The following is a 22,488-nucleotide window of genomic DNA, read 5'->3' as shown; positions in this document are numbered from 1 at the left end:
GATTTAAGTCATAATAATGCAGAAAATACAGCTAACTAACACAATAAAAAAACATGATAACATAATAAAAAAATATGTTGCTTTATTGTTGACATTTCTACTAAATGGAACTTTCCATATATTATCCTGTTTCCAGACAGGAAAACTCATTGTTGTGACAGTGCCATATAAATTCTGAAAATGTCTGAAAGTTGTGTGATTGACAGATCTACAAATTATTTGTGTGAACAGGCAGTCAATAGGGTGATAGGTCATATTGTTAATTAATCCACATGGGATTAAACAGAGTCCTACAGTAAAGCCAGCAACTTCTTGGACTTTCCATATTTGTCTACAAGGTAAACCAAACTATGGCCAAAATTACTGGACTGAATTCACCTCATTCCAAGGCTTGCAAATCCTATTTTGGACCAGAAACGAAAGGTGACACCCAAAGCACGCTATACTCCCATCTTTAACATTCACCAGCACTATCTCTCCCTGCCAAACCTGATGGCTGGGCTAAAGTTAGCACACAGGGGGTTGTATATAAGACCACAGAAAGGCACAACATGTCACGTCAGTGGCATCGCTGTTGTGTAGAGTTGTCTTTTGACCGAACCCCAAACTTTTAAAGATGGTGAGTGTTTCCTAGCAAACTTTTACAATTGTTTTAAAGGAGAATTTAGGAATGATATTCTTTTGCAAATAAGATAATTACATTTCTGACAATGCATTGCATCATTTACTAAAGAATCATAAACAAAACCAGATATTTCGTAGTCTGTGTTCATAGACGTTCATAAGTGACGTTGAGGTGCCAAAGAACTTAACAGCTTTACTAGACATCCTCGAATGCTGACTATACAGGGTATCACTTGCCCAACCTCTAACCAAACCACAACTTCAAAAACCACTAATGTTTTTGCTTGCATTTTCCTGGTAACTGAAAATCTGTCTGCAGCAATAACAACCCATTTTCTTCAAAAAATATTCAATTATTAAGAAGCAAAATATTGTTGTTTTTCTTTCAGACACTCTATTTGACAGAGCCCGTTAAATTTTTCGAAAATGTCCCTCAACCGATTGACGTGTATTGCATGGTTTTCTTTCTAGGCACCCAAGAAGGCCAAAAGAAGGCAGCAGGCAGAAGGAGGCAGCTCTAACGTCTTCTCTATGTTTGAACAGAGCCAGATCCAGGAATACAAGGAGGTGCGGCGCTTTCACATTCTTACATTTGCATTTAGGCAGTTTGCTTTTACTTTTACCCAAAGCAGCTAGGAATAGTGAGAATAGCAATAAAGCAATTCATTTTAGGGAGGTAATAATATGAGAAGTGCTATACAAATTTTTAACACATTTTTACGAAATTCCTACTTTACACCCATAAATCGAAAGCTACACACGTGTCTTTCTTTTTGATAATCTCTTAATATATACAGTGCGCATCAAAAGATGGGAGGCTGTTCAGCATTATCCCATGCTAAAGTGTTCAAAAATGTTAAATTACAATGAGTATTACAAACCTAGTGAAGAGATAACTTTTACCTAAAACTCTTAAAAAATGCAGATATATATTTTAATAATAGGTTGCAGAATTCGCGTATGTGTTATATTTTAAAATATTTTGGTTACAATGTTGTTACAAGCAGTGAATTGTTTCCCACTTGTTAAGGCATACCTGTTGTTAAACAACTTCAGGCTTTGTAATAGAAAATGGGTTAAAATCGCATATTAACAAAAGAGTCTATGTGCAAAATTCGAAATGAAGAGATTCAAAGAATTGCTTAAAACATATTCACTCCAAAATGATCACACAGACATCATGTCAAAATGATGTAAGCGCATGCTGTTAACAACGCCAAGGTTGTGGGTTCGATCCCAGAGGATTGCGCATACTTAGAAACAAATGTATAGGATAATGCAATGTAAGTCGCTTTCGATAAAAGCGTCTTCCAAATGCATAAATGTAAATGTATTGCAAGAAGAACGAAAGGCTGCTATGAAGCGGGGACAGAAAGATTAACTCATGAGGGTGGCAAACGTAACTAATCCCCTCTCCTTAAATATCCCCTAAGAATTCTTCGTACATTCTGTGACCATTTTAACAACTTAGAAAAACAAGTGGACAGCACCTGCCAAGAGACTTCTTGGTCTCAGATGTCGTCTCAAGTTTCCAGGGTGGTAGAAGAACACAAAGATCTCATAGAAAGAAAGACACGTTAAAAATCTTAAGGCTTGGCTTTATTTGAGCAGACACATCTCTGGGGACAGTCATTTACAATCAAACTTTTATATACAACTTACATTATCTTTAATGTAGAATATCCCATTAAACTAGTGCATACTGGAAATGTGATTTTGTGTGCATCTTGTATGCTTATGAGAAGAATGCGATATGAATTGGCATTTAATGTCTATAAACTGTCTCCAAAACAAACAGGCCTTCACAATCATTGACCAGAATAGGGACGGTATCATCAGCAAGGACGATTTGAGAGATGTGTTGGCCTCCATGGGTCAGCTGAACGTGAAGAACGAAGAGTTGGAAGCCATGATCAAGGAGGCCAGTGGCCCAATCAATTTCACTGTTTTCCTCACCATGTTTGGTGAGAAGCTAAAGGGTAAGTTGTCTTTTCTGACATTTCTTCCTGTATTAATAGATATTTTTGATCCCACGTTTAATTTTTTGGTAAAACTCTTCTCCCAGGTGCTGACCCTGAGGATGTTATCGTGAGCGCTTTTAAAGTTCTGGACCCTGAGGCTACTGGCACCATCAAGACAGAATTGTAAGCGGTCTGACCAATTGCTGTTTTTTTAAACTACACGATTGATCTTCCCTAAAGCTTTCTTGGTACAAAAACAACCTTTTAAAGGTTTGTATAGAAAAAATGGTTTTGTATAAATCTGTTAAACATATTTGGGTGCAACTCTAAATGCAGAGTTATTAAATAATATCATGACTCTTCCTATCTTTGTATTGTCAATAGTAGTGCGTTGCATTTTTAACGCTAAGTTCACCTATTGGGGATGTCACCTAATTCCCCAATATCTGTAGATAGATCCTGCTTACTTAAGATTTGAACGCACAATGTAATTATAATGTAAACGTTAATAATGTAATTATTAGTCCACGTGTCAGCAATCAAAGTCTTAAAAATCTCTAGGAACATAAATGTATTTATTTTTATAGCCTTGAGGAACTCTTAACCACACAGTGTGACCGGTTCACTGCAGAAGAGGTTAGTGGTTCTTTACTAGGTTTTGTTTGTATTCTTTTTTGTTGACCGATGTTTTAAAGACTTCTGACGGTGTTCTTTCTCTTAGATAAAGAACCTCTGGGCTGCTTTCCCTCCGGATGTAGCTGGCAACATAGACTACAAGAACATCTGTTACGTCATTACTCATGGAGAGGATAAAGAGGAAGAATAAAGAATAACTGTCTCATTGCTGCATCCACTAATGTCATTACAAGTTTGCAAACTCAGTCTTTCTATGGTCCAGTTGTCCTCTGAAAGGAATGTTTTTTCTCAACCGAAGGACGGTTGGCATTTGAGTTGCGTTAATGCAAGTCACATGGAGCATGTGAGATTGTTTTCAATAAAATAATCTTAAATCATCAAAAGAGATTGGGTCTCATTCACTAAGCACGCGTACACACACATTTGTGCGTGAAATGTGCGTAGGAACGATTTTACTAAAAATCATGATTCACCAAAACTTTCATGTTGAAATTTATTCTAAATGTACGTAAAAATGTAAGAACTGCAGAAACTACGCACTAATCACAAGGGGTTTGAACACTGAAATACTGAAAAAATAAATATATATACAGTATATATTCAATACTGTATAGGGCCTACATGCATGTAGGCATATAATACATAAAATATTATAATACATATTACATATAATTACTAATTAGAGGTCCAAACAACAATCACCTGATCTAGACCTAAATATAGCTATATAGGCGATAGCTGTATTATTTAGGAGGCATTTGAACAGAAAAATTACCATTCCATCAACGTTCAGTTAGTCTGCGATGCTAGCTGCAACATATTAAGTGTTGTTTCTCACAGGCCCGGAGGAACACACGATTCCTTTATTTTACAAAACAGTTATTTGGGATAACACTTGGATGCTGGAGCGGTTGGAGACGGATTGCTTCTGGGTAGGTAGAAGCGCTCAACGATAACGAACAATTGGGTTACTCAAATCTCGTTGGATGTAGCTGGTGGAATGCTCTTATACAGGCCAGAGAAAGTCTGTCAGATTATTTTAACCTGCTGTGTACTGCATATCATCGCGACGGCACAGGGTGTATATCCCTTTTGGACTGCATGCTCAGCCCGAACCTTTGGGTGAAGATGCAAATAAACGTTCCCGTCCAAGGAGCGCTTCAGGCACGCATTCAGCTGATACAACGTTTATAATGGTATGTAATATGTCCATTATAGTTTTGCTACAGAGTGATTAAGAAGGGTGAAATATGTAAAAGTTTTAGAGGATATTTAAATACTTCAAAGCAATCGATATTATTTGCTTCAATACAATTATTCACATTTATTTGACTGCTAAGCAATGCTAACAATTTATCAAGGTGTCATTTATTTCCCGTAGACCAGCTGCCAAGTCCTTGACGGCAATGATGAGGGCATCTTGACTGGCGAGCACCTCGGTATTGTCAAGAGGAAGATGAGAGACACCAGACCCAACAAGGCCGCTATCAAAGCAACCTGGGCTTCCATTACACCTGAGCAGTGCCACAGGCTGATTGCCTCCATGCCACGCCGCATTGACGCAGTAATTCATGCAAAAGGAGGCCCAACCAAATATTGAGTGCATAGAAATGAACATACTTTTCAGAAGCCTGACATTTCTGTTGAAAATATCATTTTTTTACTGATCTTATGTAATTTTCTAATTTTGAGACACTGAACTTTGGGTTGAAATATTTCACTCTATGTGTAATGAATCTATATAATATATGGGTTTCACTGTCTGAAATGAGTGACAAAAAATATTGACCTTTTTCATGATATTCTAATTTTTTTAGATCAAAATTTTTTTTTTAGTAGCCTACGTCAACGCCGCCGCCATATTGGTGAGGGCAAAAGCCGACTATAAAGACATACGAGTGAATGATGGAGCTGCAGTTATCTGGATAAAAACACAACATCGTTTTCATTTCTCAACTAATTTCAATACTTTTCTATTTACGTGGAGTACGCAGAAACGTTTTGGCTCCAGTTAAAGATGGTTAGACTTGAAAATGTATTTATTGTCATACGGAACTGTTAAAACTCAGGCTTGTCAAGCAATCGTTTAGGCTTAATAATTGTGTACACATCGCTAATGTGAAATAATTTAAGGTAGATTAAATGCACATGATCAGAACACAGCTCATTCACTTTAAAATCATGGGAAAAATCAAACCAATTCGTCTTTACTATATGACTGTATACTGCTATTTCATACTTACAATGCACGGCAGTGTTATTTGTTTTACTATATCACATACATCATGTTTTACTGCTGTAACGGGTTTACCGGATAAATAAAATAACATCATTTATCTTTTTATCATTTAAATTAGCTACTACATTACTACTGCTACTTGCTTGTCTTGTCTACTACATATCAATGAACATGGTGCCATCTAGTGGATTCTCACGAATAACAGGCACAAATAATGGATTTTCAAATCTTTCTTGATGGATTTTGGTTTTACAGTGTGATTTTTACCGCGTTTTCTTTCTTTTCTTTTCTTCTTTTTTTTCTTTTGTTTGTTTGTTTATGTAATATATGTAGAATTTATGGTGTACAATTCACTACAGATTGTGGAGGATGAATGTTATTATTGTCTTTTTGTCGTTAATCATAAATCATAATAAAGGGAAAAAAACAATGGAAGGAAGCAGCGTCACGCTTTCCATCTTTTCAGCTACATTCTTGCGAGATATTTACAAAACAATCTTTACATAACAACTTACAATTGACTTTTATTTTATTTTGTGTAACGTTGTACAAATATAATGTACTACAAACGAATGTATTTATTGGATACTGAATAATGATACAGCACTGATCATAAATGATGCAAACACTGATTTGTTTTTTTGTATATAGTTTGCATTACAAAAACAAATGTCTCTACATTAATAATGGAAAAGAAAAATATTTAAAAAAAATGCTTTAGCAATGAACATATGTTGCAGCACAAAGCTGAAGTGTAAAATGAAATGTTTGATTTGTAAAAAAGGCAAAAAATATATAATTTTGAACATGTTTTTAACAAATAATTGAGTCAAATATGAACATTATCTCAGAATTTTCTCACCCTTGTGCCATCCCAGATGTATAGGACTTTCTACAAGCTAAGCCCTATATGTAATTAACTAAATAACATTTTGAGCTTATTTAGTGATATTGAAATGCTTTCCTGTAGCTCAGTGGTGAGATCATGGCAAGGTCGTGGGTTCGATCCCAGGGGATTGCACATACTTAGAAACAAATGTATAGGATAATGCAATGTAAGTCTCTTTAAAGCGTCTGCCAGATGTGTAAACGTAAATAAAATGAAAACAAGCACATTCAAGTGCTAAATTCTTTATTTGGCATATTTAGTAAAATAGCTCAAAATATTGCTTTCTCTTGCAAACATTTAATTTCCAAAGAAGTTAACCCGCGGAAGTCATTTGAATTACTTTAATGATAAATTGATGTTCTATTTGCAGCTTTACCACCTAGAAGCCTACGAACTAAGCTAGGCTAAAATAATGAAATTTTAACCCTTTCCTGCATGAATTACGACAAGCACAGTCAAGATGTTTTCCTTTATGTTTTCATTGCAACTATGCCATCAAGACCCATGCATAAGAAAGAGATGGCTTTCTGAATAGCGGTCCATTGTAGTGATCTGTAGGCGTGAACATTATTAATTTGTTTTTAACAAAAAAATGTCATATACATGCGGGAAGGCATAAGAGAAAGTAAATTGAGATATAATTTGGGAAATAATTTTTTACCTTTTTGACTCAACTTGAAGACTCCCCTTAAAACTTCCAAGTACAACAACCACCACCACCCTCCCCCCAACAAGAACTCAATGAGTAACTGCAACATGTCCACCCGATCCCCATACGAAACTGCTCTTACTACACTGAGCATGTTAAAGTATAAAGAGGTGTTCACACTGACGTTAACATCAAGTCATTTATTTGTATTGCTTACTAAATAAAATGTTTTGCTTACTAAAACTTTGGATTTCCATCCTCTTCATGCGTTAATTTATTGTATTCACCATAGTTGAAGCATTTGGCATCTCCTTGTCCTATCAACATTTGCATTTTTATACATTTTTATTGTATGGTAGTTGAGAATTTCTCATTTTCCTCTCATTATCCTTAGCCAAAGAGTTTGATGAAGCAGGGATGGCAGTAAGGTTTGCTTTCCTGCTCTTTGAAACAGCCCTTGCTAAGTGGTTTTAGGCAGAAGTGGCACACCAGATGGTGGGGATGAAACTTGGCACCCATCGCACTGACACAACGCCCCAGGATGGGCTGCTGGCATGCTTGGCACATGCTGCCTCGGGACTGGTGGTAGTGGGCTTCACACAAGGGCTGCCCTTCAAACTCAAAGAAACTTCCATTCACAAATGGGCAATAGCATTCCTGCAAAGAAATATATGAAGAATAAACAACATAAATATGTGTTTTCAAACCCCAAATATTTTCACTTCAAGCACAATTGCAATTAGTATAGAGGGTATGCACGTGACATCACCACACATGAAAATCAGGCGAGTTATACACACTGAGTGGCAGAAAGATTGAATGCAGCAGTGTTTACCGTTATCTGTACAAAATAAATATCAGGAAACTCAATTCCGCACAACATTTCAAGGACACCTGGTTCCTATGTAAGTCATAAGGATCACCGTCGAGTCCAACTATTTTCATTTCAGCAAATAATTGCGTGTTTTAGTCCCAGTTTCTTTATTTCTAGTGTTTTGCCACTCAAGGGGGCGTGTTCTGGCGTGTTCATGTGGGAAAGTGACATCATTGCATACCCTCTATAAATTTAAGCACAGCTACAGTATAACATTCATCTCGAAATTATAGGCTTCAATCCCAGGTGTGCTTGGAGACTCAAGCACCCAATGAAATGGCTGAGCACCTACTGTATAAGATACATCAATGTACAGTTTGGTGTGTTCAACTTCATGCGGCATATGACACCAAAGCACCATGAGAACGATTCAAAAGCTTATGGAGCAGTCTGATCTCGAATTGCTGTCGTGTTACTTTGATGTCAGGCCGAGCGGTCTGTGTGGCGCCATGTGAAGTCAAATGCATATTGACCAATGAACAAGTTAGCATTTATTGCCTATATTAGCTGTAAAATGATATAAATATAATAAAAGGTTTTTCATGAAATGTCATGACCTTTGTCTCACTCACCCTACAAACAAAGCATTGTGGATGCCACAGAGCATTTAGAGCCGAGATGTAATTCTCAATGATGGGTTGGGAACAAGCTTGACAGCGAGAGGCAAAGAGGGCCAGAAAACACTGCTGGCAGTATTGCAGCCCCTCACGGTCATGAAAACCTGAGAAGCAGTATAAATACTTGTTAACCAGAAGATCTTCAATCTATATTTAAGGTTACAGAATGCTGAAATTGTACATTTATGTAATGTGCTTGTGGTACAACAGAATACTTTGGTTGCGCCAGTCAATGGTCAAATCAATAAAGCAAATCAACTGAGATGATGTGGATAAAGATGATAAAGCATCAACAATCTAATGTGTGTCTGCACATTACACTATTATAAATATCCCAGAAGCACTAACTGTGATGTTAACTGTGATTAACTACTACAATTAAACAATTGACAGTTTCTGACAATGAAATATAGCATTTATTTCAGTTAAGTTTCATCAATCTACATTTCATAGAGAAAAACTTGCCATAATGCCATGTATTTTAATACATTGTATTGTCTATACTGTATTTATTTATTCATCCATCCATCAATTATTACTAATATTACTATTTATAATGCATGTAGAGCTGCTTTGCAACAATAAAAATCGTGAAAAGTGCTATATAAATGACATTGAATTGAATGCAAGCGTACATGAGGTTTGGCAGCTTTGTTGGAGGAGAAGATTATCAGTGACTTCATTTTAACATTTCTGACTATTCTTGACACAAATCTATTGTACAACAATAGTGTTTTTAAGATAATCTTGGTGTTTGATATTCTGGAGCTATAGACTGAGACCGACATACTGTACCGTATGTGCTATTTTATTAATCAAAAGAATATTTCCCTGAAACCCCATTTGCACATACCTTCATCTCCAAATGATCGGCTGCATTTCACACAGTTAAAGCATTCAGGATGCCAGGTTTTATCCAGCGCAGTCACCATTTTCTGGAGAGGAAAATTGCACAGGTGATTGGACCAAATAATGAGACCAGAGTTTATAATTTCCTAATTTCCTACTGTAGATGTGGTCCTGCATCCATGTTGTTTAGTTATATCACTATTTGCATAATCTCTACATAAACATTATTAAATAAAATGGCCAAAATAAGGACAATAATGAGTTTTCCCCAAACAGGTTTCACAAAAAAATCCCATTGTCTATTAATAATCTACTAAACACATAGTCCCATTCCAAAATGACAAGAAATAAGATTACACAAACATATGCTTACGTTGAGTATGGGCTTGTTGCATTGTGCGCAGTGAGGCGAGTACAGGGTAAAGTAATCTGTCTCACAGTATGGTCGACCGTCTTTCTCAAAGAAATTACGATTGCCAAGCTCACATTCACACTCAGAGCAAACAAAATGCTCTGGATGCCAAACCCGTCCTAGAGCTGTCACAACCTACAGTAAGAGAGATATAACCATATACAGTACATGAGAAAATGATTCATGAGCTTACCAATATCAAGATGACTTTAGCTTATGGCGCTCATATGGCTTTAAATTGTACTACATATTTAAAAGAATAAATACTGTAGATTAACAATGTGTACAAAGCAATTGACAATGAATAAATAATAATGAATACCCCATGGTAAGTTAGAGTGGTTGTTAGTACTTAGCATATGTAACAGCCTTACTTGACTAAGTCTTCAATATAAAATACATTTTTATAATGTCACAAAGCCAAACTTTCTACACATTTAAGACAGGGAAACCTGCAAGTCAAAGAACAAACCAAGCTAAGACTACTTTTCCCAAGGTTGTTTCTCTACTTCTGCACCCTTCAGACCTTTGGTTTCTTGCCAGAGTCGCAGATGGAGCACCCTCGTCATTACTACTGTAGTTCCACCAGTTTTCTGTCTCCTTTGTTGCCACTGGTTCACACTCACTCTACATTGCTACTGATTATGCCTAGACTAAGATCGCTGCTGGTTTCGTCTCCTTTGTCCTTCATTTCCGCTGGTCCAACTCCCTCCATCTCCTTACCTTCATCTCTGCTGGCTCTCTTTAGCTATGTCTATGGTGGCTCTGCCCACCTCTTCCAATCCCCCGGCTGGCTCCATTCAGGTCTTCTGCTCGGTGTTGACGGCTCTGCCTTGAGCTTCCTGGTCTTCAGCCCTGCCTTGGTTTAATGCTCTACCTCAGGCCTCTGAGCACATGCCTGTGCCTCAATCTGTTGACCCATTGGCTCCATGTTCCCTTGTTTTCATTACTTTCATTCATAGTGGCTCACACTAGGCATGGTTGCCCTGAACGGTTCCTAAGCGCGATTGTCCCGATTATGTCCAACAAACCTAATATTTGAAGAAGTTTTGGGCACGGTGACACATGCCTGCACATAATAGTGTTTTACAGTGAAAGTTGAACTTCAGGGAGGAATTTAAACAGTCGCATAATTAACGTCATTCTTTCAGTTCCGGGCTCCGGCACGGTTTGTGCTCACACTGCTCCCTTACCATGCTCAAGTCCACATCTTCCAAGCGGGCCAGGGTACGTTTAGCAAACCGCGCCCAAGCACAGTTGGGAGCGCAGGCTATAGTCGAACCAGGCTTTAGGTGTCAAATGCGCCAGGGCACGATTTGATTAGGATAGTGTGAGCAGGCCCTTAAGCGAGAAGTATGGTCCGTCCATCCGCATCCGCACACCCCGTCCGCGTGCAGCCCATTTTTTGAGACCGCGCGGACGTGCCTCGTACAATAGCGCATGCGTGCCCTAGTCCACTAGAGGTCAATACACACACAGCAAGTGTGCAGTGTGTCGTTGTCGAAGAAGAATGATACAAAACCAACACGCTGAAACCAAGAACAGTAAGCTTAGAAGCATATCCTTCTCCATACTGTTTGGTTGTTGTTCTTGTTGTCTTGCTGTTCGCTCGGATTTTTTGCAATAGCTGAAACACTTCCTTTTGTGCACAAGACGGAGACGGACGTGGAAAGTCAAGTATACCCACGGCTTTAGAGTGCATTCAAGGCATACATTTATATCAGTATGTGTGTTCCCTAGGAATCAAATCCACAGATCAGAAAATGTGTTGCTATCTGTGTCGTACACTGCCATTGTAAGGACAAGAACCAGCAGAACATTAAGTGTATTTTTATCAGATTTCCCAGGGAATATGCTTGCTTATCTTTTTTATCATTACTCGTTTGATTTATTGTATGTATTTATCAATCATCATGCCTTCCCTAATAAGCTTTCACAGCCCCATCCCACTTGTCAATGAAGAGGATTTCACCTGTCCCACAACTGGTTTTTGACAGGCAGAACAGTTTCCTTTAGAGGAGGTGGACACTCCCTGTCTGCTCAGATCTGATTGAAGGAGACCCAGCATGCTGTCCAAGGAGCCTCCAGTGGTGGCAGCCAGCGAAGATCCAGTCTGCTGTATCGAAGGGGTCGAAGGACTCACAGGACTTGAAGAGGCTGTAGGCTGGTATAGAAAATGTGGGTCAAAAGGAAGAAAGAAGAAGAGGAAGAAAGAATATTCATATTAAATAATAAATATATTGTTTTCATTAAAGGTAAAGGGCCAGATTTATGTTTGGATAATGTGGTGTTCTGGAATTTCAAATAAATTCATATGTGTGGAAAAAATCCTCTCCCTTCTACCATGCGCTCTCTGATCTCTGCGGTGCCTCCTTCTAGCAGCAACAATTGCAGCCATTTTAAATGCAAAGTGGTTTAAGACATGCTTTTTTGGGCGTTAAATAATGGCGCAAATACCAGTAAATTGATATACTTTAGTCAATTGCGTTGCTTGATTGGTTTAAATACTCTCCTCCCACAAAGTTTGTCTGAAGAGTAAATACCAACATTCGTTTTTTACGCCAAAAGAGGCGTTTGCGTTGTCGCAAGCAGTTAGTAAATCTGGCACAAAGTGTGTAATTTTTTATATTAAAATGAACCAAAATCAACCTAAATAACAAAGGCAATAAGGCAATTTGATTGATTGATTTCAGAACCTCAAAAACAATCATTAGCAACTAAAGGATAGAATGCAGTTTTATTATGATTCAGATGTCTGTAAAGTTTGAGTAAACAATCTTGGAAACGTGTGTGTGTAAGCATACACAGCCATACGATATTATCACAAAATAAACAGCACAGGATTATGCCAACTAACTGCATTAATAATAAAAAAATGGTGTGAGACATACCGTGCTTTGGACTCTAAAGTCTGACAGAGATGCCATTAGTTTGTCCAGCTCTAGAGTTGCAGATGTAGCCGAGGGTTTCGCCGCTCTAGAATCATTGACAAATTCTATCCATAACATATTCTATAAAACTATATGAATTATATGATCTTTGTGAATTAGACTTTTTTTCCATTAAGTAGACTTTTCTACAAATTCAAATATTTTTATTATGGAGTTTTTTATTTTGAAAACATGTATATGGTTATGAGGGGTTTTTCATCAAATATAATTAACAACAAATGGTCTGTAAATAGATGTCTGATATTTACTGTAAGAGAATGGTAAATGGGTAAATAGAAAAAAACATACATGGAAAATACTCTGGTGTACTAACCCAGTAGAAGAAGAATCACACTTTGGAGATTTGTCATCTTTTTTCGTGGTGGGGAATTGGGCCAAAATCTCATCTAAACTCACATCAAAATAATATTAGTTTTAGTTTACCAAATTATCACATGAAATGAAGTAAACATAGGCTAATTGTTGACATTTTAAAGTATTTATGAATTATATATTACATGTAAATAGTTGCTTGCATATTTACAGGTACACATAATGGGTCTCATTCATAAAAACACGAGATGTGATTACGTCACATTATTAACAAATCAGCAACCACATTAGGTTTGGTGCAGCAAGTCAATTTACAGCACCATGTTAAACAGTCCCATGTGCACACAGATTATTTTTCAGGCTTCAAGTTTAGGATATTTTTAATTGTCGGAATGAAACATTGGTTAATATCGACCAAAGACAACGCAGAGAAGCGCCGCAGTCAGAAAGGCCATCGTCCTTAGGTACGAGAAGAGGCCGAGTACATCCATCAGCACTCAAATCAGTTTGATGAAATTCAACCATCTGTAGCAATAGTTCATAGTTTATGTATAACAACAAGTAAAGTAATGAGTAAATAGCTATAAAATAATATTATGTTAGACTGTGTTCTTTTGTGTTGTCGTTATGCATGTGTCTTGATAGACCTAATAAGTGCATGTACGCAGTTGCACGCAATGTTTGTATACTGTAACCACCTCCGAGGATAGTGGGGGTCTCGAGTCACTGGCACTGTTATTTTGAGGGTCTCGAGCTGAAAAGTTTGGGAACCCCTGACTTATAACAGCACACACCTGTTATGTTGAACTGTGTAGCATTGAGCTCCTGTAGTAAATGATCGAGCTCACTCAGACCTCCACCCAATACTGATGAGGAGGAGAAAGCTGGAGAAGAGCCTGCTGTGCGGGGAGAGTGTGGCTTACATACTGTACTGATGAAAAGAAAAAGGTTGACAAAGGTCTGTAGTATTAGTAAGCAGTAATACAGTTGTTCATTCATGTTTATTGTGCATCAACTAATGCTAAAGGGGTCATATGACACGGCTAAAACTTACATTATCATTTGTTTTAGATGTAATGCAATGTGTTTACGGGATTTTAGGTTTAAAAATGCTGTATGTTTGTATCTCCTCTTTGCTCCGCCTCTCTGAAACGCTGAGATTTTTTACAAAGCTCATGGCTCTGAAAAGCGAGGTGTGCTATGATTGGCCAGTTCACCAGTGCGTATTGGTCAAATACTGCAAGCGTGTGAGGGAAATGTAACGCCCCTTACCATATTTGGAACATCAGGTTCCTCTTCAATTGTACTGACAGGTACGCCCACCTTACTTGCGAACACATTTGGGCGGTCTTAGTCAAATCAGACCACCAACTGATGTAGATTTGTGGGGGTGTGGTTACACGAGGCGTTTCAGGCAGGTCTGGGTGAGCATTCAATTTTAGATAGAATTCATCTTTTGTTCCCACACTTTAATTTTTGCAATTTTGTCATGAATACGGGGTGAGACACAAGGATACAGAGAGAACAGAGGACCCAGGCGCAGACAGCGGGTAAGGGGTTAACATGACATTTAATAATAAACAAAACAAAAAGCCACGAGGGGGTAACATAATAAAACAAGGGGATAACACGACATGACAAGAAAGGACTAAGACTAACTACACTGACCAGACTGAAGATAACATTAAGGAGGACTACAATAAACTAGACTAGACTAGACTAGACTAGACTAGACTAGACTAGACTAGACACGGAACAGGAACTCACCAGACAAAGGACAATGAACCAGCATGGGACAGAAAACACAAGGGCATTATAAAGGGGATAAATCAAGAGGGGAACAGGTGAAGGGCATGAAACAATAAACGAGCAATAACGAGGAGACGAGAGGGCGGGAACAGAGACCAGACCGGAGAGAGTATGGCAAGCCAAAAGGGCCAAAATTACCTCCCTCCACATGAAACATGGGGTTCCGTCATGACACAATTTTATATGTCTAATTCATGCATGAGCAACTTAAAACACACCAAAGACACAGAAAAACACGTATTCGCGCCATATGACCCCTTTGTAACAAGATTTAACTATTGTTTTTTAGTGTATTAGGAAAGAGTCAACAAGGTTAATAAAAGCTGTAAAATTTTAATTCTATGCTAGTTCTTGTTAAAAATTGTCATTTCATGTTGTTAGTAGCTATTGTACCTGTAAAGTTTGTTTGGGTCAGAGTTCTGAGATCCTGATTTCATTGCAGCAGAAACAGTCTTTCAAAGAGATAAATAGAAAACACATATTAATAAATCTATTTCGTATAGAAAACTTCAAAGATGTATTTCTGTTTTTCAGTTAAGTCTAAGAACATACTTGTTGCGGTGTGTATGCCGGAGGGGGTGGTCGGATTTGAACAGAATCCTGAGCACTGGATGAGGGGTCAGAGGTCAATGGAGGGTCAGAGGTCAGTGGAGGGTCAGACGTCAGCAGGACGGGAGAGCGAGCAAGAGGGAATGCTGAGTTCTCAAGATCAGCTAGCAGAGCATCTACAAAATCAAACAAAGTTATCAAGAAATATATCTTCTAGGGCAGTGGTTCTCAAACTTTTTCGTTGTAAGGCCCCCTTTGTGTAGAGTGCATCGCTTTGCGGCCCCCCAAATAAAGACTTATAATCTTATATTTAACATTTTTATTTAAACAAAAACATATTCAGTTATACAATGCTGAAACATCAATTCTTTTGTCTGGTGGTCTTATTTTTCTGATGTTTGATTGCATAAAATCTATGATCAATTTCTATATTTCATAAAATGCCACAAAATCTGTGGCCCCCTGGATCCATCTCGGGGCCCCCCCAGGGGCCACGGCCCCCAGTTTGAGAACTACTGCTCTAGGGACATCCCGTATATAAATCAATGTCCGTATATTGCTTATTATTGTCATCTATTTTTCTAACAGTATCTTCAGTCAGTTCATTCTCATTGTAGTGCTGCAGAGTCAAATAAAATATAAAACACATTACAAAAATGATCTTAAAGTTAACTTAAGTTACAAATATGTCTTTCTTAAAACTGTGAGACTTGCAATTGGTCGGATCAGTGTGAAACCCTTGATGGCTTTTCTTGGTCTTTTTGAATGTTGGTGCTTGTTGGAGTTTGTTATGTGAATTAGCCTTATTTATTATTTATCTTTTCATATATTATGTATATATTCAGAATAATCATTGGTTGTTTTCTCTAAATGCAACAGCTGTTTCACGTTAACTGCCTTTTCCTCGAGTTTTAGATTGTAGTTTTGTCATTTCTGTTGATACTTTTTCTGTAGTTATGTCCTACTTCCAGTTTGTTCCCTTAAAACGAGGTTTTGTGCTGTCAATTATAAAACATTAACAAGAAGGAAAACACAGAAAATTACATACCAAACATAACAATACGAGGACTGAGGGGGTAGTTAAATGCATCAGGAACACCTGAGGAAAGACAGACATGCTAAGAAACCACAGACAGAGAGACAGACAGACAGTATTAGAGAGCACAGCAAAAACGGCAACCATTACCATGTTTTTACATCAGGCAAACAGAAAACGCATTTGTCCAGCGAGAGTGAACACTTGTGTAGTAAGAGCTCCAAAGATGGCATGCAAAATTTTGCTTAAGCCACAACAAAATTCCAACAAAGTCTAAACCACAGAGGGGAAACAGCAGGCTGTATCATTAACGGCTATGCAGAGAGGAAGTGTGTTGTCCTGTTGATAGCTTGTGTGTTTATTCAATATCTCTTGTTATTTATGTAATCAAGAACATAGCACAAGTGTATTTTTAAAGGGACAGTTCATCTTAAAGATTTTTTAAATTTTCATTTTCCAAACCCATTTGTTTGATATAGAAATGTCATTATAAAACAGTCTGGTCTGGTCCTCGATTCTAATTGGTTGAGCAGCGTTCTGCTGACCGCATTACATACAATACATTACATAAGTATTGCTTGGCCTTGATATACAGTATTAACCGTTTTATAAAGGCAATACGTCCTCTGAAGCAATGGGTTACAAGTCCATTTTTATAACAACTAAGGAGGCTTTGCATCTTGCCCTACAAATACAGCAGCACGTCTAGTCTTCAATAAGCCTAAAAGACCCTGCTTATTTCACTCCATTGGGTGTCTGTAGCTGCCCGCTGCCCTAAACAGTTCTTTTTTGGGGAACCAAAAATGGTTCTTCTATGGCATCGCTGTAAAGAAGCTTTGTAGCACCCCTATTTTATAAGTGTACAACATTCAAATGTATAAAACTATCGCAAGAAGGTTTGAAGCTGTATCAAAAGCAAACAATGGTCCAATACCTTTAAAAATGTTAGGTTTTAAAATGTGTGTGTAAATGACTTGTGATAAAGGGAGGATTATTACTGACTACAGATTTAAATCTTGTTTGTTTTTCCACAGAAAGGAATTGTACAGAAAGAAGTAATATGGCTTTCTTATGGACATAGCGGCCGGCTATGCAGGTGCCTATGGGTCAGGGCGAATTGGGACCTGCATCCACAAAACTATGAACTCGCTTAGTTTACTTAACAGCCTCATCAACTCCTCTGCATTGTGTCAGTATTGCCTCATCAATTAAAACGTAAAGATTAAAAACTTTCATTGACTATGAAGTGCAACATGCAGTCTGTTATTTACAGTATTGTGGACTTTTCCTGTTTTTGCTCCCTGTGGCTGCCATATAGATATTTTCTGCGTCTTAAGTGCAATGCTGTGGCCCAAATGAAAAAATAAGCTTTGGGTGTATGAGGTTGGTATCTAGCTTGTTGAAAAGAATATTATGGAAGGACAGCAAAACTGAATGGACACTTTTAAAACTAAAGGTAATAAACAATGGTTTGCGAAGAGCCGTGACAAACTCTGGATAGTCTGCAGTGTTGCCAGGTATAGTTAAATATAGTATTTTTGTGTTGCTCTTTCCACATAATGACAAATTTTACAGTAGGACGTGAATAAAGTGGAAAGTTGTAAGTAAAATATTTGTTATTGGGGGGGACTTTCTAAATCTAAATACTCATTTCTCATTCTAAATACCTAAGATTCTAAGATCTTTAAAAGGTTTGGGCTTCTCTAGAAATGGGGCTCATTTATCTGTTACCCCTTATGCCTCTCTGTATTTTTTTAGATGTCCCTTTGTTCCGTTTACTTAGCTTGTTTATGGATTGATTTGGTATCAGGTGCGGACTGGCCATTGGGAGAACCGGGACAATTCCCGGTGGCCTGGCAGAAGTGAGGCAGTGCGCACTGCGCAGTTTCCCGGTATATCAGTTTAACAGGTTTTGTCAACTTAAAGTGATAGTTCACCCCCAAAAAATTTGTCATCATTTACTCACTTGTCATTTCAAACCTATATGACTTTCTTTCTTCTGAAGAACCCAAAAGAAAGTGTTTTACAGAAAATTAGTAATTGGTATTTTATAGACACAAAACCAATGCAAGTCAATGGGTACCACCATTGTTCGTGATACAGTATCTTCTTTTGTGTTCTGCAGAAGAATTCATACAAGTTTTAAAGGACAATCATTTTTGAGTGAACTACTATGGTGGCCGCTAGGTGTCACTGTGCTGCAACGGAAGAAAACACAGAAAGCATCTTCATTAGTTTGTCGACACATGCCCTGTAAATACTCGCAACACAAACAAATGCAGAAACTCGCTGCAAATCCTCGCAACACAAACAAATACAAAAATGTGCTGTAAATTCAAGCAAATACAAGAAACGCACTGCAAGGCACAAACAACAACGGAAGGGGACTCAAAAAACTGATGCACCATGGCTGGGCCGGCGCGCTTCATTTCACTGTTGTCATATTCGTAGGTGGCGTTATCAACAAAGAACTTATATTGGGGTCCTATTTTCTTTGTTATTGAACTTAATAATTGATTAAATAATATTAAACTTTTCCTTCCTTCCACGCTATTGACACTTGTGAAAGCATGTCGGGCAGCTAACACTACGTTTCATAGTCTATTTTGTTCAATTGTTTAAATCTGCCGGCTAGAATAGAAAAAAAAGAAAAATGGATAAAAACTGCGTTTAAATCCAAGCGGAGCAAACGCATAAAACAAAACGTACAAAAATGGACAAAACAGAATGTTTATTGACAGTCTGTGGTATATGGTTATCTTTTGTATTTTGTTTACATGTTTTCTTGATAAGAAAACAAGCGTAAAAGCCTATTTTAAGTCTGTTCCTCAGCCTGTTACAGTAAAGGCGACAGCGGAGAAGACTAGTTGTTCTTCGTTTGTCCGGTAACAAAAGCCGGACAAGAATATCTGTTTTTATCATTTATAATCTCGATAATAAATTTTAAAAAAAACTTGATACCTCCATGTCGACTGTATGAGTTATGATCTTAACAATTGCCCCGCAACTTAGTCGGAGCCATTTGCTTGTTTTCCCGTTTATTAGTGACCGTCATCTGAGGAAGATATTTACTAATTCTACTGATCACCACCGCATATAAATGTTGTTCTCTTTGTCGTTTCATTGTCATTGTCTGTCTTATTTAGCTCTGCATTGTATAAATAAATAAAATCAACTAAGGTAACAGGACTACAGCGCGTTTTAAAATGAAAAAAACATCTGTGCAAATTTCAACATTAATTTACAGGCTATAACTTGAAGGCGACGGCTCCATCGTTATTCTCATAATTTCTTAGTAGGAAAATGTAGGTTTTTAGGTAGGTTATGGAAAAGGTACCAATCTAATGGCCCGTCTACACCGGGACTATAATCGCGCGCGTTTATCGTCGACGTTTAACGCCTCATGACTAAACAAAGGCGCCAATGTGAGTGTTCACACCGACGCGGAAAATGCCAGGTGTAAAAGCGTCATTTTTTTAACGCCTCGGGCTCGTTTTTTTGGTTTGACGCGCCGCGTTAAAAACTGGCCTTCCAATGATATTGGCGCTTTTGTTCATGTGCCTGGAGCTGCTGAAGTTACAGTAAAACACGACTTGGTGGCGCTCAAGCACAAAGCGGTCTTGCCGAGCACACATTGACGAAGAGGAACCAAGATGAATTCTTTTTCTGTGTGACAAAGCGAGTGTCAGAACGCATAAAGTTGAGCAGCGCCACCTTGTGTACCGGGGTGTTTCTGTTTTTCATTAAGCGCCATCTATGTCAGGGAGTGATTTTGCACGTTCCTCGGCTCATCGCCAGTGAAAATCGTTTGGGTATGAACGCTGAAAAACCTCTCGAGAAACGTTGACGATAAGCGTGTGCGATTAACATCCCGGTCTGTACGTACCTTTAAGCTAAAGCCAAATTCATTACTTGCTGTGAAATGTATATTTTCATGTTTTAAGCTTGAATTAGCATTAAGTTATGAACATGAATTTAAATAACAACCATTTTTAAGTTATGGTAATAAATAAAATATGTTAATTATTTCATATTACGTTGGTGTTTTTATACAAAATGTATTATGTTAACGAATTCTGTGGCTTACCAGTTTACTCTTTTTGTAATGCAATAACAATGCTACAAAAAGTAAAATAACTAATTTATGTGAAACAAATCATAGTATTAAAGATCATTTAAAATAGTAAAATAATCTTTCACAGGGCTATATGTAAACTCGTCCGTTGTTTTTCTGACTAGTGATGCTGCGCAGTTAGGTGGTTTTCCTTCTCCACTTCTAGCGAAGAGATGTAAATGTTTCCTTATTCTATAACAGTTACGCCGTTCACAGTGCCCTTCGAACTGAACATGTTTTCTCACTTCGGATTGGAATCTCACTGAAATGACGCACGTCAGCCATGGTGTATCCGTTTTGGAGTCCACTGGAAACCCTTCCGTTGTCGTCAGTGGCATTTGCATCGCGTTTCTGTATTTGTGTTGCTAGAATTTGCAGTGCATTTCTGTATTTGTTTGTGTTGCGAGAATTTGCAGGGCATGTGTCGCCAAACTAATGAAGATGCTATCTGAATGTGCTTGTGTTTTTTCTATTTGCATATGTTTTCTACCATTGCAGCGCGGTGACACTTAGCGGTTTTGGTAACTATCCCTTTAAAACTTTCTCTGAAACTCAGAGTTTGTTCATCTCACTTTGTGCAAAAGGAATGTTGAGGGGCAGGGGGACATTAGTGTTTGATCAATCAATGGCAGACCATTTAATGAAATTTGGCAACGTGTTTCATAATACGCTAAATTTGTATGAACAATTGACTTTTGAGAGATGTGGTAAATTCGAGTAGTAGATTATTGGATGTACATTTTGTCTGTTACCAAAGCTTACAAAGTCAGAGCATAGTCATATTTGTAGATACGTTGGCAACGAGAGCTAAGTGTTTCACCAGCTTTAGCCAATTAATGTATTTTACTGTTTTTATAGTTTTTGTACCCTGTGCAAGGAAAATACAGTTTAATAAACAAACAAACAAAAACGTTTCTATACCAGGACAAAGAATAAAGTATATCAGTATATCATCTAGTTAGTTATTCCATCATCCAGTTATAAAAGAGCAAAACATAATTCGAACACACTTGGTATAAAAGTCTTTAGAATATAGTTACACACATGCAGACAAAGCACCGTGTTCATATAAGGAGCTGAAATTTGTCTCTTTGGGAATTCAAACCATATTTAGAGTTGCCTGTCTGTTTGGCTTGGCGTAATTCTGCCACAGACCAGCCCACTCTAAATTCATGAGGGTTGATGCAACAAATACCTCTGCAAACACCGCCAAACACACAAGAGAGAAAGAGCAATTTTTGCTCAAATGCATGATTAAAAATATATAAAATAACTAACTAACACAAACCAAAAAACAACAGCCATTTTTAGTAAAAGGGCGTCTCTATACGATCCATCCATTCTTCTCTCTTTATACCCCTCAAACGTTACCAGATGTGGGCAGATGTGTGGCACACACACATGTGGAGGCAGACCCACATGTACGACATAGCAAATATATTTATGGTTTGATAGTAAAGTCCAAGTGGATCTGTCTAATATTTACTTTGTCTTAAGCTCATCGAAACGATTTAACGTGTCATGGAATGTTTTAAAATAAGTTAATCGCCGCACAAGAAAAAACAAATAAAAAAACGACGCCAACATTTGTCTCCACCCTTTCTCTATTTCTTCTTTCTGTTGCATCGGTTTAGTGATAGTAGCGAAAGGAAAATCTATAAAACATAAAAAATGTAAAATCACCTACCCAAATCGTCCATCAGTAAAGAATCAAATTAGTGACTTCGAGTAAAATAAAAAATGGTTGTATTTGCGAAATACAAATGTGATGCTTTTCCTTTTTTGAAGAGATGGAATAAATGATTCCCGCTTATCCGGAATAAGTTTTCATGCTCCGAGTTTTCCTTGAACTGCACCGTTTTCTTTTCAGAGGATGTGACGGGCCTGCGGAGGCGGGTCGGGTGACATTCCCAGCCCATATTTGGGATTGTGAATTCGTGGCTTACGCCAGTGTTTATAAAGCTGTC

The 22,488-nt window shown here is 37.8% G+C and overlaps 2 protein-coding genes across 3 annotated transcripts; one reads left to right on the top strand and one right to left on the bottom strand.

The window, feature by feature from the left end:
* Positions 1-553: 553 nt before the first annotated feature.
* Positions 554-3,592, top strand: mylpfb (myosin light chain, phosphorylatable, fast skeletal muscle b). Its single transcript, XM_057358486.1, has 6 exons — positions 554-619; positions 1,096-1,191; positions 2,423-2,603; positions 2,690-2,768; positions 3,173-3,221; positions 3,307-3,592. Exons 1-6 carry the CDS (start codon positions 617-619, stop codon positions 3,409-3,411), a joined length of 513 nt encoding a protein of 170 aa, XP_057214469.1. The 5' UTR covers positions 554-616; the 3' UTR covers positions 3,412-3,592.
* A 1,613-nt stretch (positions 3,593-5,205) lies between these two features.
* On the bottom strand, positions 5,206-22,372 carry LOC130569622 (transforming growth factor beta-1-induced transcript 1 protein-like). 2 transcript variants are annotated; one of them, XM_057359371.1, is made up of 12 exons: positions 22,209-22,372; positions 16,420-16,470; positions 15,375-15,547; positions 15,216-15,274; positions 13,808-13,944; positions 13,015-13,087; positions 12,642-12,726; positions 11,723-11,914; positions 9,712-9,885; positions 9,343-9,424; positions 8,445-8,593; positions 5,206-7,655 (listed from the first exon to the last, which is right to left on the bottom strand). In XM_057359371.1, the coding sequence occupies exons 1-12, from the start codon at positions 22,219-22,221 to the stop codon at positions 7,389-7,391; spliced, it is 1,455 nt and encodes a 484-aa protein (XP_057215354.1). In that variant the 5' UTR covers positions 22,222-22,372; the 3' UTR covers positions 5,206-7,388. The 2 variants fall into 2 exon arrangements, with proteins under 2 accessions (XP_057215354.1, XP_057215355.1); XM_057359372.1 differs by lacking the exon at positions 16,420-16,470.
* Between the last annotated feature and the right edge of the window lie 116 nt (positions 22,373-22,488).

The sequence above is a fragment of the Triplophysa rosa genome, linkage group LG18, assembly GCF_024868665.1.
Source record: "Triplophysa rosa linkage group LG18, Trosa_1v2, whole genome shotgun sequence".
Taxonomy (NCBI): domain Eukaryota; kingdom Metazoa; phylum Chordata; class Actinopteri; order Cypriniformes; family Nemacheilidae; genus Triplophysa; species Triplophysa rosa.
The sequence above is the reverse complement of the archived record's forward strand: the minus strand, read 5'-3'. Positions and strand labels throughout refer to the sequence as shown.

Coding starts and splice junctions, on each gene's coding strand:
- LOC130569622 (XM_057359371.1), bottom strand. Junction 13,945..15,215: donor GACCCAAACAAACTTTACAG/GTACAATAGCTA, acceptor TCTTTTCATCAG/TACAGTATGTAAGCCACACT. Junction 7,656..8,444: donor CACAATGCTTTGTTTGTAGG/GTGAGTGAGACA, acceptor ATTTCTTTGCAG/GAATGCTATTGCCCATTTGT.
- mylpfb (XM_057358486.1), top strand. Junction 1,192..2,422: donor AGATCCAGGAATACAAGGAG/GTGCGGCGCTTT, acceptor CAAAACAAACAG/GCCTTCACAATCATTGACCA. Junction 2,769..3,172: donor GGCACCATCAAGACAGAATT/GTAAGCGGTCTG, acceptor TTATTTTTATAG/CCTTGAGGAACTCTTAACCA.